At 37.0% G+C, this 16,221-nt stretch overlaps 1 protein-coding gene across 1 annotated transcript; it reads left to right on the top strand.

Annotated features, from left to right (window-relative positions):
* Positions 1-14,354: 14,354 nt before the first annotated feature.
* LOC120328353 (thioredoxin reductase-like selenoprotein T) lies at positions 14,355-15,642 on the top strand. Its single transcript, XM_039394817.2, has one exon. It carries the CDS (start codon positions 14,456-14,458, stop codon positions 15,050-15,052), a length of 597 nt encoding a protein of 198 aa, XP_039250751.2. The 5' UTR covers positions 14,355-14,455; the 3' UTR covers positions 15,053-15,642.
* The last annotated feature ends 579 nt before the right edge of the window (positions 15,643-16,221 follow it).

Below are 16,221 nucleotides of genomic sequence, written 5' to 3'. Positions count from 1 at the left end.
ACTGATCCGAGCTTCTGGAAAAATTCTGATCTGCATAAATGAAAAAAAAAAAAATGATAATATTGTTAGCTTAAACTTGAGACAGGTAATTTACACACAGTGGTGAGAAAGATTAAAGCCGACGCAAAAGATAAAACTCCGAACAAATTCCCGAATTCAGTCCTTATTAGCTGTCTTTATCATATGTCGCCGATAAGAACTCATATATAGTTCTTCCAGGAATATAAAGCCAAACTTCGACGTTCGCCGTTTTGTAATAATTGGTCCTTGTAAAAAATAGGTTGGGTGGAAATAGCTTACCAACATTGGAGTGTCTAGCGTTCTGGGTGCCTGTTGTATATATATACCGTATATATAAATATATATGCTAAAAATAACAATATTCGACAATTCGTTTAAAATATTCGATTTGATAAAAATATTGTATTTTGCCCTCCCTTGCGATATGTAATCACGCCAGTAATCTGGCAAAACGCGTGCATGGTAGTCCAAACATTGATGCAATGAAACTTGATAAAACTTTCATTAAATTTAGTAAATTGCATTATTTCACGAAACCGTGATGGAATTGACGATTATTTCATATCTCGAACACAAAAACGGTTACAGTTTTCGAATAGTTTCAGGCGGTCTGAAAACCCGAATAAGCGTTTCGACATAGTAAATCCTATAATCATTGCCATCAATTCGAAATTCATAACGCGAAAAGATACGCCGAGCGGTTTTACCCATTTAGTGTTTTTATCGATAATAATTAACTGTTGTATTGAAATACAGTTTATTTGCCGTTTTCATTTCTTTTGTAAGTGCCGACAATAACACTATTGAATGATTTTGGCAATGAGAGAGACATATCAAATTGTAACAAAAAAGAATTAGGTTGTGCAAAAGTGAGAATACTTGCGACAATAATAAGGGCGTAACGTGGAAGGGTGAGCAAAACCGAAGCGCGTGATCGGCGGTGCGTTTGGAGAACACGTATTACCCGTGCGGCCGCGCATCTTTTACAATAATTTGAAGTGCCCTGAAGGCGCTCTCGTGTACATTATTAATTAATCGTTTGTTCGTGCTCGACTATCGCAATTTTCGGGAATGATAATTTTGTAAAGCGGATGCAATGTAATATAATAATATAATGTGTACAATGTGTGTTAAATACAATGTGAAAAAATACAAATACAATGTGTTTAAATATATATAGAAGAAATTTTGGGGGCCGCACCCCGCGTTAGGAGCGTGTCTCACTCAGAGAATTATGAGTATGTCTCCCTTACATTTGTCGACAACTTGCAGCGTAGTAAAAAAGCACCAGGCATAGCATTCCTACTGACATTTCCCATTAATAATATATACCTGGTACCAAATAGAGGGTATGTTGTATTTACAGGAATAATCTGGATATCCAAAGTTCTCAATAGTGTGCCGAGATATAAAAAAAAAAGGTTGTAAACCACTGCTCCAGAGCACCCCAATTCAATATTACATGACTTATATTTTCAATTTTATTTCTAATAAAGAACTTAAGATGAACTAGGCGACAAAGCCAAGTTTGCTTGATGGATTTTGATGTACATATACTTTTATAACCGATATGGTGTGAATTATATTTTTTGCATATATATATCGTTTTTTTTCGCTCTACAAATTATTATTTGTTTGCAGTTTCAATTATAACCTTATTGTATTTACTGTAACTTATGTATTAATATTGTGCGACTGCCGTTGTCTTGAATATTAATTATTTTAAGTACAATATTTTAGTAATTTTACATTACTTTGCATATTCGTGTATGAACGAGCATGTAACAACTAAGATAACAATTCATTTGAATTCGTACCTGATTGATTTTAGGCTCTTGTAGGATGATATCTGACGTTCATAAAGTTAGTGCTGGGGCTGGTAGTGGGCTAATCAAGAAAACAAGACCATTTATTTCGGCATTCTAAAAACACAACCCACAATGAATCAAACAAATTATATATATATATATATATATATATATATAACAGAACTGCCTGAAAAACGAGTAAACTTAAAAATAAAGATTATAACGTGTAACGCACCAAAATAACACACATAACAGTATTTATACAATGACTCGATGAGCAACAGTAAGAAGCTTGTCGGGCGTTTCGTACGATAGAAAATTGAGGCACGCGCATAAGTTGAAAAAAACACGACAAAGTACAAGGTGTATCGGTCGCAATGGCGTTACAGTCATGTCAACTTACTTGGATAATAATTAAAAGCAGTGATGAGATTCAATTTTTTTGTCAACCGGTTGCCCGGTTCCATCACAAAAGTCATATTTTTCACCCGGTTCTATTACAAAAAATCATTGACAGTAACCAGTAATGCTGACCGGTTCGCTGATCCCATAAAATTCCGTAAGACGGTTCTATAGGACCGGTGCGAACGAGCTGAATCCCACTACTGATTACAAGTGATTGGAGAGAATACAAAACAAACAAACACTGGAACAGGCATACTTGCTACATGAAAATACCAAAATTAGAAGGCAGTCTGATTGTTGCAGTCTGATTGTTCTTCAGACAAGCATTTTAGTCTGATTTTGATAGTTGTAAAATGCTTGTCTGAAGAGGTCTGACCCCGGTCAGACGAAACGTTACAGAAATATATTTGTGTAAGTGTGCAGCAAGACTCTTGAAATGAATAGTTATTTTCACTCTTGCTATAGCATCTTGCGTTATACGCATACGGATCCATCTGCGCAAAGGCATAGGGCAAGGAAAGGTAGTTAGTTTCACGTAACCCCAACTGTTAGTTCTGGTTACTTGTTTGTATTTCTCTTGAAACTTCCGTAGTCCATTTAGGCAGATCCATCGGTTTATATATTAGTTTAACATATTGTATTTGTTTTCGTTTTCATACGGTCTCCAACTCTTTTCGGCTTGACACGGTCACAGTTCTGTGACCATAGTTCTGAAATTAGATTCAATGTCGGATTTATAAGCATTTGGAATTAAGGGTTTTCATTCCAAAGATTCCAAATTGATCCCAAACGTAGGAATCCAGTATGTAACAACAGTTATACTTAGTGGTTATCGGCACTTTTTGCTGTTCTCACGCGCGCAGATAGGACATGATTCATTGTTTCCTGCCGGATAGAGGTTGAAAGATATTAATGACTGACTGCACACTTGTTTCAGCGTGTACGTACGATGTATTAATTATACCCATTGATTAATATCACCAAATTATTCACACACCAATGCAGCGTAGCCGTAGTCAGTGGTTCCGAATGCGCAGTCTCACGAGATTTGGAACAGATTATTGCGGTTTAGTAGGTATGTATGTGTAAAATGAAAACAACAAAGATTTTAAGTAGTTCGGGGTGATAATGAGGAAAAATAAAAATATCGTTTAGCGGCGCATTTAATATGCATATATATATATAGCCTATGAAATAAGATTTTAATGCAATTTGCAATGAAACTTTCGTTGTCAAGCTCCACTACAACAACGGATTAGCAGATCATAGATGCGCCACCGTACCAATCTAGTAGATCGCATAAAATTTTCTCTGGGGGAGCAAAAGTTCATTGTAAATATATTTGAAAACAGAATCCATATTTAATGGACAAGGTAATTTGCTCCATAAGCCAGTTTCGAGTCAACTTTACCAATCTTTTTCGAAATCCGTAAATAATTTTTAAATCAGTAACCGACATTTTTACACGTAAGTAAGTATTTATTTCGATTTCCCGATACGACAAAACATTACATGGCAATTACAAACAAATATACGGAAAATCAGGAAAGTGGGCAACATCTAAAAAAGATTTAAGACGTGCTGATGCACTTGCCCACTTACCCAAAACAGCAAACAACACAGTTGAAGTAAAAAAAATACCCAAAAGATAATTCGGGCTATAATTATAGACTACAGTTTCTACTATATCCGTACAAGAAAATAACGAGACGTGTAGAATATAACAAACAAAAAAGCGGTCTTGCTAAGCGTTAGAAATACGCTCGCCACCGCACCTCTGATTACGCTGCGTGGGTTCGCAAATTCGAATCCCATGCGGGGATGGTTATGTGCGAGAGGATTGCTGGACTCCCTTGGCGCCGTAAGCTGGTTCACGTAACCGCTGGTCGGTTACGGCTTCCTCCACCATCAAGTCCATGCTTCCGAAAACAAATAACTAACTAATCCCATATCCGACATGGAATGGCAACCGGACGAGAGACCGTGGTTTGTAATATGGGTAAGCCGTCTTATCGTCTTCCTTCTCCCCCGGGATAAATATTTAAATCCTATACTATGTGATAATTAATGTGATTAAGAACGCACTCAACTAACACACTAATAGTCTACTGGACGATAAACAGCAATAATAAAAGCAGCGTAAAAGTTAACAAGAAAGCTATGCTCAAATATATGGACACGTCACAAGGTGTCGCTATTTTTTATTCTGACACATAATAAACGTATCTCTTGAAGTCCACAGAAATTGAATAAGTAAAAGTAATAGCCTTCTGGCAAAAAATCAATCTTTAACTACTGAAAATTTCAAAGCGATCGGTCCAGTAATCAAAGAGAAAAGCGACTTTTAAAAAACGTGTCAAAGAACAAGAACAACATAATATTGAAACGATCGTTATGTCCACTGACGTGTTCAATAACAACAAACGAAGTGAAATATGACAAAAGCATTCTACGCCCTGGCGCTCCAACTCCAGAGTTTTAATCAAAATCCATGTGTAAGCAGTCCTTTTCATGTAATCCATCATCAAATATCGTTACTTCTGATGTTTGTCTGTTCATGATATCCTCAGCTTCGATCAGTTTCTGCGATAAAGGCCAGCATGATCTGATGCGTAATCTTATAAAGCTATGACCGTAAATAAATACTCTGACTCAGTTTCACCCCATGAATCTCAACAAAGCGATTGGCCGATATGACCTATCGGAAAACAAACAAAAATTGTATGACGGATTATTACTATGATTGAAAAAAATCACGAAATTGTCAACTGTCGGCAGTCGACGAAATAGCTGCACATTTTAGCAACAGGTATGAAATGAAATCGAAAAGCGTTTGCTGAAGACGATTACCGTGTTTCGCTGAAAATGAGAAAGTGTCTCATTTGAATTTCTTTTTGACAAATAACACTAGAGCTTTTTTTCGGGGGATGTCTTATATTTTCATTTATCAAAAATTTATTACAAAGTAGAGAATTACGAGATTTTCAAATATCCTAAATATGAAAACCGATATCCATTATAACACATTTTTATTCAAAATAACAGCAAAACTTAGATTATTAATCATTTAAAACACGTGGGAGAGATTTATTGTTATCGAATAGGTCAAATAAAAAATTCGTGTTATTGTCATCATGTCATATGAAATAAGGTACGTGCCCGGCGTCCCGAGGACTGGTATGTTCCCCAGCTTTTCACTTTAGGGGGGGGGGGGAGTTGAAATTTAGGTTGAAAGTTGATTGATCTCGGACCAAAAATGGAAGCAGAAGAATAATCATGGGCCAGAAAAGGGAGCGGCAAAAAGATCGCGACGGCACGGCTGGGGTTCAGGGCGCGCTCAAGCGGCCGGAGAAAAATTGAAATATAGGCACTAAAACAGGCTGCAAGATTGATTTTAGATACGCCTAGCATCGCAGTTTGTTATGTAATAAAATCAATAAATATAATAGTTAGGTTATAGAATACCCGAGAAATAAATAACCAGCACGACTTTCAACAATAAATTTGCAACTACCGGTAATAGTGACTAATGAAGTTACTTGCTGAACTTGCATGCGGCCCCGTATAAATGGCTACTTCGGAAGAATGCTTCGTCTCGTAATGACGGCTAATGTTGTTTTCCATCAGAACTGGAATATTTTGTTGGCCAGGAAGACAAATCGCTGAGCTTTGATTCTATTCAATAAAGAAATAAGAACGCTGCCATTAATCTAAAAAACGTCTGTTTTCAGTGTCTAGTTTTCCTTTAAGCTTTCTTAATATACGCCTGATGCTTAAAATACTGTCGTATGTAATCCTAATGCTGGTACGTATGCAAAAGATACTGGTGTAGTTGAATTGTTACGATATACTCGTGCTTAAACTTGGATAATGGTGCAACAATTGACGGTATTTAGAACGCAAAAAGGGTAGGCTAAACACAAAAAGTGTTGAACGTATTAGTTCACTCAAGTTCGGCGGGCCATTTTAAGTCGTTACGCGGGCCGTAATTGACCCGCGGTTTGGGAACCGCTGATCTACACTGATAATTATGCCATATCCTATATATTTATTTACAAGTATACTTGAGTTCGGAATTACAGTGTTGAATCGCTCCTCAAAATTAGGGGGGGTGTTTAAAATTTTAGGGGGGGGTGAAGGAAATCACTGCCGCAGACCATTTTGTCTATTCAAATCCCGACTACAGGACTATGCCGATTTTGAACAGAGTTAATTAGAAAAAAATAGCCCCAAAACATTCAGTCCAAGTTGAGTTGTAGTAAAGATCACGTGAAACGCTGACTCATTTGCCCGAAATAATGATGATTGTTACAAAACAGCAGAGCGCTTTGTCTGGCAGTCCGGTGACAACGTTCAGTCGTTTTCTAAACCGGTACATTTTCTAAAGCTTAGAATATTTTATGAAGCTTAATGATGTCATCATGATGATTATCATGACAAGGCCACCTCTGATTTCTCTCTGTTTTTTTTTTTGCTATGTGGTGTGGACCTCAGGACATGTACCGTATTGCAGTATTGTATAGAAAATTATTTTCAGACTGGCGGGCAACCCTAAAATGCGGGAAACGGGAACGACGGGAACTACGGGAAATGCACTAAAATGCGGGAACTGCGGGAACGACGGGAAATTGCAAAAACTAAAATGCGGGAACTACGGGAATGACGGGAACTACGGGAAATTTCACTAAAAAGCGGGAAATTTAACAAAAAGCGGGAATGACGGGAAATCGCTTTAAGGTACGGGAAATATTCATTTTGGAGTATGTTTAGGGGAAATTGTTCTAGAAAGCGAAAGCAATGGTGTATATACGCTTGGGGGTGTATGTACGTGAAAATTTATCTAAAATGCGGGAACGACGGCAAATCGCGTTAAAGTACGGGAAATACTCATTTCAGAGTATGTTTAGAAGAAATTGCACTAGAAAACGGAAGCAATAGGATACGCTTGGGTTGTGTGGATACGGAAATTTCACTAAAAGATTAATAGACTAATAATATTCGGATTCGGATAATATGTATTTGGATAATATGTATGTTAGTACAATTACCCCGTACATGCACACTCAAGTATAAACGGCACTCCGGAAGTATGTGCAACAAGATGACGCACAACTTGAACTCTAACCTGGTATACATACTATGTTCAGGTTGTGCGTCATCTTGTTGCACATACTTTGGGAGCGCCCTAAAAACTTGCCGTTGCTTTTGCTATTCAATGCATATTTACCCCACACATACTCTAAAATACACATTTCCCATACCCTAAAGCAAATACCCGTCATTCCCGTCTTTTGTGAAATTTCCCGTAGTTCCCGCAATTTCAAATTGACAAATTCCCGTCGTTCCCGCAGTTCCCGCTTTTTAGTGCATTTCCCGTCGTTCCCGCAGTTCCCGCATTTTAGGGCCCTAAAATGCGGGAAACGGGAATGACGGGAAAAGTTAATAACAAGCGGGAAAATGTTACAGAAAGCGGGAATGACGGAAAATCGCTCGAAGATAAAGGAAATATGTATTATAGTACGATTACTACGTACATGCACACTTAAGAATAAACGGGACTTCGGAAGTATTTGCAACAAAATGGCGCACAACTTGAGCTTTAACCTGGTACACATACTTGGTTCAGGTTGTGCGCCATCTTGATGAACATACTTGGGAGCACTGTATAAACTTGCCGTTGCTTTCGTCCTTGAGTGAAAATTTAACCCACACATACTCTAAAATACATATTAGGGCCTATACATTCAGGGCCCTAAAATGCGGGAAACGGGGAAATTTACTAATAAGCGGGAGAATGTTACGAAATGCGGGAAAGAGGGAAAATTGCTCCAAGATGGGGAAAATATGCATTTTAGAGTGTATGTAGGGGAAATTTCACTTAATAGCGGGGAATTTCACACAAAGTGGGAATGACGGGAAATTGCTCTAAGATGGGGGAAATGGGCATTTTATTGTGTATGTACGGGAAATTGTACTAGAAGGCGAGAGCAACGGGAAATATACACTTGAATGTGTAGGTACAAGAAATTGTATTAAAATGCGGAAATTACGGAAAATATTACTCATGAGTAGGAACTATGTGATATTTTGGGAAATTTTACTGAAAATCAAGTGGGTATAAGGGAAATTCTCTAAATAAGCGGCGATGACGGGAACAACGGTAATTGATGGCGATGACGGCAATGAAAAGCGAACGTATTGACAAATGACGGGGAGAGTCGGAAGAGTAAGAGCATCGCGTAAAAAATAAATAATATGTATTTAGCTGTTTTTTAACTGGCGATCTAAACCATCTTCCATTGTTTTACGTAATTTATTACGAGTGTTACTTGTAGATTTTTGTTATTCAGTGAATTGATATTTCCTGTTAACTTAGCATCATTTCAGTGCTGTTTTATTTGTGTGAAGGGTGTTGCCCAATATTGTCTTATGCAAGTATAGGTTTAATGCTCCCTATAATCTGAATCTTCCTTCTGATTCTCTTTAAAGGTATTTTAGTGGAATTAACCGAATACCCTCAGAGATCAAATAGAAACGCAATGGATTGTAATGTAAAATTTTCATATAGTGTAAAGTTGTACGATCGAATTGAATTGTTCCGAACAACAGATAGTGAAATACACTTAAATCAATGATGCAACTATATGCGATGAAACGAAATTCCATGGGCCCTTCCCAAAACTTTCAACATTTTTTGAAATGCAATTTGGCGACATTTGCAGTGATACATAAATTCTTACGACTTTGTCAACGTCAATGTGCTATATTCTTGAACGATTTACTGAAAACCGGACGTTCCCCGGCTTGCTATCAATAATCCCTTTTTCAAACGAATCAACCGATGAACCAACTTTTAACATCACACATGCATGGTCTTTGTTTCTATTTGGGCGGTGTAATACCTTATGAGGGTTGTAGACGGTATAGTTTAGCTCCTGTACCTCCTATTGTAATTAGGCGACCAGTAGAGATATATTGGATTATCCCCTTGGTTTTAATTTGTTGTGGTATTCTATGATTTGTCTTGTGTGTATACAAAATTTTATTCTAGGTTAAGGTTCTGCTGTGAAATGAACGTGAAGGCCAACAGAGAGAGAGAGATTTTATTTCGCGCACCAGAGAAAGCATTCATAACAATAAATAATGGCTAAAGAAAAAATACACTTTATTCGGTATAGACTGGAAGGAGTGATACGATCATGCAGTCATCGGAGTCAGCTCCCTCCAAGTTTACGCTGATAAGTTCACAGTAAAATATGACTATTAGAAGTGGTTAAAGTTCACGAAACATGCAAATGGTTAGTTTGGTTTGAGAGTTTTTGTATGGTTTGCGAGAAATTTACCCCGTATCCCAACCAGAATTCAACTCATGCCTTTCAACTAGCGTTTTAAAGATAAATAATTAATGATCAATATCTACTCAAAATAATAATTTCTTCTCAACAAAAGTGTAGATAGGGTAGTGTTGTTTCCTAATATGTAACCCTTAATATTCTATTACTCGCAGATTTATTTTCCGTTTTTCAGGTCGTTTCGTGATGATCAATTCATTGGCTAGCTTATTGAATATAAATGGTGTCTACATCAACAAAATTCGCTGATGTCTCATCCACGATAAATTTGAATTGACATCAATTGCGTCATAATAACTTAATGAAGAAATGATCCTGTTAAGTAACAATCCTAATTCCGTTATCCTTGCAGAAGTCAATATCTAAAAATTAAAAAAACCTTATCTTGGTAACCAATATATTCCTTTACCCTATCGCCCTACCCTAAATTAAATATAACAAGAGAGCTGTGCTCAAATATATGGACACGTCACAAGGTGTCGCTATTTTTTATTCTGACACATAAAAAACGAATCTCTTGAAGTCCACAGAAATTTTTGAAATAAGTAAAAGTGATAGCCTTCTGGCGATAAAATTAATCTTTAACCACTGAAAATATCAAAACAATTAGTCAAGTATTCGAAGAGAAAAGCGATTTTATCATGACCAAGCAAAAGAAAAATAATAATATAATATTGAAACGATCGTTATGTCCACAAAAGTGTACAATAATCAGCTTGGCGATATATTTTTCATAAAAATTCATTTTTACTGTTCACTCCTATTTATAGAATCGATCAATTCGGCAGTGGAAAACAATATAAATTTATTAAAATGGTGTGGCCAGTGATTTTTCATTTATTCATTTATATTTTTTAACTACCAGTATGTAATTTATCATGTTCTTCTTACTTTATAACTTCTGTATGATTGTGTGTGTGAGCGTGTGTGAAATATTTTAGGTGAGTGAACACGTACCACTTCTTCTTGGCAAAACCCTCCATCTTATATTCTGTGCGTTTTCAACCTTATCTAAGATTTTGTTTGCTCTCCTGATATCATAATCGGTTTTTATTTATTTATGGAGTCGAAATAAACTTATACTTATTAATCGTGATAGATGAAACGCGCGCTACATAGCTTGGACAATTTCGAAAGCGCAGCCTGCCATGTCTTAGCAGGCTACATATGAATTGACTTTATAAGATGCTTTTCTTGCTGTTGTGGAAATAAAAACGATTTCCGCAGGAATCTTATGCTGTACATAGATTTCTTGTTCTTCCCGAATCTCGCATTTCATTGTAATGTCCTGTATAAAAAACACCTATATATAAACTTCCTGTTTTACAGCGATTTTCTCAATCTTCCCGCCTTTTCCGTTCTTCCCACCATTTTCAATACTTACGTATTTTGTTGCAATTTTCTATATAAAACACTTAAATACTTATTTTCCGCATTCCCGAGATATTCTTACTCTTTCCGCCTTTTCCGCCATTTTCAATACTTACGTATTTTGTTTCAATTTTTTATATAAAACACCTGAATACTTATTTTCCGCATTCCGCGATATTCTTACTCTTCCCGCATTTTTCCGCTCTTCCCGCTATTTTCAATACTTACGTATTTTTTGCCCTTTTCTATATAAAACACCTGAATACTTATTTTCCGCATTCCCGCCATATTCTCACTCTTCCCGTCTTTTCCGCAATTTTCCTCTTTTCCCACCATTTTCAAGACTCACGTATTTTGTTGCAATTTTCTATATAAAACACCTAAATACCTATTTTCCGCATTCCCGAGATATTCTTACTCTTCCCGCCCTTTCCCCAATTTCCGCTCTTCCCGCCATTTTCAATACTTACATATTTTGTTGTAATTTTCTATATAAAACAGCTAATTACATATTATTTTATTTTTACGCGATGCTCTTACTCTTCCGACTCTCCCCGTCATTTGTCAATACGTTCGCTTTTCATTGCCGTCATCGCCATCAATTACCGTTGTTCCCGTCATCGCCGCTTATCTAGAGAATTTCCCTTATACCCACCCAATTTTCAGTGAAATTTCCCAAAATATCACATAGTTCCTACTCATGAGTAATATTTTCCGTAATTTCCGCTTTTCAATACAATTTCTTGTACCTACACACTCAAGTGTATATTTCCCGTTGCTCTCGCCTTCTAGTACAATTTCCCGTACATACACAATAAAATGCCCATTTCCTCAATCTTAGAGCTATTTCCCGTCATTCCCACTTTGTGTGAAATTCCCCGCTATTTAGTGAAATTCCCTCTACATACACTCTAAAATGCATATTTTCCCTATCTGAGAGCAATTTCCCCCTCTTTCCCGCATTTCGTAACATTCTCCCGCTTATTAGTAAATTTTCCCGTCATTAGGGCCCTAAAATGCGGGAAACGGGAACGACGGGAAATGCACTAAAAAACGGGAACTGCGGGAACGACGGGAATTTGTCAATTTGAAATTGCGGGAACTACGGGAAATTTCACAAAAGACGGGAATGACGGGAATTTACTTTAGGGTATGGGAAATATGTATTTTAGAGGATGTGTGAGGTAAATTTTCACTGAAGGGCGAAAGTAACGGCAAGTTTATACAGTGCTCCCGAGTATGTTCATCAAGATGGCGCACAACTGAACCAAGTATGTGTACCAGGTTAAAGCTCAGGTTGTGCGCCATTTTGTTGCAAATACTTCCGAAGTCCCGTTTATTCTTAAATGTGCATGTACGTAGTAATCGTACTATAATACGTATTTCCTTTATCTTCGAGCGATTTTCCGTCATTCCCGTTTTTTGTAACATTTTCTCGCTTGTTATTAACGTTTCCCGTCATTCCCGTTTCCCGCATTTTAGGGCCCTAAAATGCGGGAACTGCGGGAACGCCGGGAAATGCACTAAAAAGCGGGAACTGTGGGAACGACGGGAATTTGTCTATTTGAAATTGCCGGAACTACGGGAAATTTCACAAAAGACGGGAATGACGGGAATTTGCTTTAGGGTATGGGAAATAAGTATTTTAGAGTATGTGTGGGGCAATTTTGCATTGAATAGCAAAAGCAACGGCAAGTTTATACGTCGCTCCCGAAGTATGTGCAACAAGATGACGCACAACCTGAACATAGTATGTATACCAGGTTAGAGTTCAGATTGTGCGTCATTTTGTTGCACATACTTTCGGAGTGCCGTTTATACTTGAGTGTGCATGTACGGGGTAATTGTACTAACATACATACTATCCGAATACATATTATCCGAATCCGAATATTATTAGAATCTTTTAGTGAAATTTCCGTATCCACACAACCCAAGCGTATATTTCCCGTTGCTTCCATTTTCTAGTGCAATTTCTTCTAAACATACTCTGAAATGAGTATTTCCCGTACTTTAACGCGATTTGCCGTCGTTCCCGCATTTTAGATAAATTTTCACGTACATACACCCCCAAGCGCATATTAACCATTTCTTTCGTTTTCTAGAACAATTTCCCCTAAACATACCCCAAAATGAATATTTCCCGTACCTTAAAGCGATTTCCCGTCATTCCCGCTTTTCGTGAAATTTCCCGCTTTTTAGTGAAATTTCCCGTAGTTCCCGTCATTCCCGTAGTTCCCGCATTTTAGTTTTTGCAATTTCCCGTCGTTCCCGCAGTTCCCGCATTTTAGTGCATTTCCCGTAGTTCCCGTTTCCCGCATTTTAGGGTTGCCCCAGACTGGCGCACATAATCCCAGTAGAGAAAAGCGCCATAACTTAATAATAATTTGCTTTCGATACCTGAACGTGTTGGTTATTTCTTTCACCTTATCTGCTCAAAGAAGTGACAGATGTCAGGATGTAGGAAACATTTGTCTGTTTGTGTCATAATGACCAGTCAGTGTAGTTTAAGTTTATATCCAGTTTTTGCTAATAGATTTCACTAACGACCAAGATAGTAGGGAGAGCAGAATAGACCTAGTACAGTACCGGTATCGTACTGGTTTAGGAATTTTTCAAATGTTTTTTCATTCTTATCTATCATAATCTGCTAATAGAGAAATCACTTGAAATTTGCGTGGGTAATTTTCTATCATCTGATTATTGGATAATTTGTATTGAGATAAAATCGAATAAACTATAATCCGAGTGAACAGAAGCACTAATAATTGTGAATTATATGCCTTATCTGCACATGCAGCGTGGCTGCGTGGGGTTGTTTGAGTTTTGCCTACTAGAAGTAGCCTACTTATACCAGATCCTAATAATGATGTATGTTTCTTAAAATACTCACTTGAGTGGTCTACTGGGAGGTTGAAAAATTCCAATTGAACATGGAGTCTCTGCATTGATTTTTTAGATGGTATGTCAGTATGTTTAATCCTGTAGTTATCTTGGTACTGTATCTTGATCAATATTGATTCAACTGTAGCATTGCTTATGCTTCATGTGGCAAAGATTTACACTACAGTTTGTCAAATTGTTACTGATAAGTAGTAAAACATGCATAAAGCAGTTTAGTATTTCGATTTACCACTTATGTTTTTGAAAAGCTCTTGAAAGTTGGAATGAATCATTTTAGTTTTGAAGTATATATACAAGAGCAATCAAAAGTACAAAAATCGATAAGCCTACTGGCTTAACAGTGGTATATAGCGTACTTTCTCTCATTATTATTGTATCCCGGATACCACCAAGTCCATGCATCTTAACCAAATAACTGGCCAACTTATCGCGTACCTGACATGGAAGCAGGGACCAAGATACGCCATATGATCTTACCGGCTTTTTCCCCATTAAAAGCGTTATCTTGACAACTCTTATTTTAGATACTCGATTGTTTATCATAAATAGATAATCTGACTAGGAAGTTCTACGAAGTTTTGCAACAGGTTGGAGATGGGGCGTCTTGCTCTCATTGGTAGTGTTGTTATATTAGTTACTGCCATAACTTGGATGGATCTTTCGGAAGTCGAAGCAAGCAGCGTGGAAGACACACCTGTACGTGGACTTAAAACAAAATTTACAACCCCAGTTTTGAAGTTTTTGGTATGTGTCTCTTGAGGGTATCGCCGTGCATCTGAGGAATATGCGCAAATAATTTCACAGCGTTACTCAGACATCAAGATTGAGGCATCAAATTACCCTCCTCCCAAAGCCTATCAAGCTATTGCATCTGCTATCTCAATTTTCAAATTTATTTTTATTGGTTGTATTCTTACTGGATTGAATCCTTTTCCTCATATGGGCATGGACACCCCACAGTTTTATTTGTGGGCACGTGAAAATATGGTTTATGCTGCTATGATGACATTTTTTTTATGCAACGCAATTGAAACTCAGCTGGTATCTACCGGAGCTTTTGAAATTGTGCTCAATGATGTAACTGTTTGGTCAAAATTGCAATCTGGAAGAATACCAAGGGTTGATGAGCTCCTTGAAATCATTGAATACAAGATTAAAGGGAGCACAAACTTTGACAGTGTACATAGTTAAAATTTTCATTAAGTGTGATACAGATTTTGTTTTTTTATGAAAATGCAACAACCAGCCTATATGAGCTAGAACCGATAAAATTTAATGAAGGCAGTTTCTCAAAGCGTTTATGCATGAAACAGCTGGATAAAAAACTACTTTTGATAGGCAAGTGGTTATTTTTGAGTGTTCAAAGTTCTATGTACAATGATTGTTGCATTTTCTGTCCTGCATCAACTATAGTTTATAACATAGTGCTCAAGAGTGCATTTCTGCAATTTCCATTTATGAATCAGTGGTGATTTACTGTTGGCAATAAACTAGATTACTTGGATTATGGGGTTCACATCTTGGATTATATACAGATGCTGTTACGACTGTGAATTTGCCAGCATTCTAGCTTGAATGTGTGTTCTGAACATTCAGCAGTAATGTTCTGGAACAGGGGTGCACAACACAGGGCACACGTTCCAAATTTGGCACGTGGCACGCGAATGGTTTTGTAAAAATAAAAATTGTATTTATGATATGCATTAAAATATCACGTTTCTATCAAAATCAGCAGTTTTTCAGGACATTAAATTGTTTCAATAAATAGATATCCGTTATTATGTCTTGTTATTGAAATTTGTTTGATGTGTGTTTTACGGGAGTTAATTTATAATACCAACGATTGTGCATGGCACCCAACAAGATTATTTTGGAAAATTTAGCCTGTGTCCCCATTTGAGTTGTCCACCCCTGTCCTAGAACAGCAGTGGGCAAAATCTGTCTGCTGAAATTAAGACTATAATTTTTATGGATATAAATTGACGCATTGAAAATATCGATGAAACTATTGCTACATTGTGATTCTTATTGTATAAACGTTATCCTATCTTTTGTAAATTAACCTGTTTTTCTTATTGAGTTTTGATCCTCCAGCCAAGTCTAATTATTTGTAACTGGGCCACCTCCGTTATGGAATAATGCTGTTATTCCTTGAGTTTAATTTTCACAACCCAGATCAGATAAAATTGACAAATAAAGACTAGTTTGGCCTTGGTCAAGTATTGGATTTTCTGCTGCTGTTCTTGCCAGAACTGAAGAGTGGAGCTTGTCGGAAGAAGTTCTCTACCAGTATTATCCCAAAACATGTTGACATCCAACAATTTGGTTCGTTGAAACTCCAATATAGAACTAACTAGTTT

This window comes from Styela clava, chromosome 7 (assembly GCF_964204865.1).
Source record: "Styela clava chromosome 7, kaStyClav1.hap1.2, whole genome shotgun sequence".
In the NCBI taxonomy this organism is placed as follows: domain Eukaryota; kingdom Metazoa; phylum Chordata; class Ascidiacea; order Stolidobranchia; family Styelidae; genus Styela; species Styela clava.
This window is presented reverse-complemented; position numbering and strand designations above follow the sequence as displayed.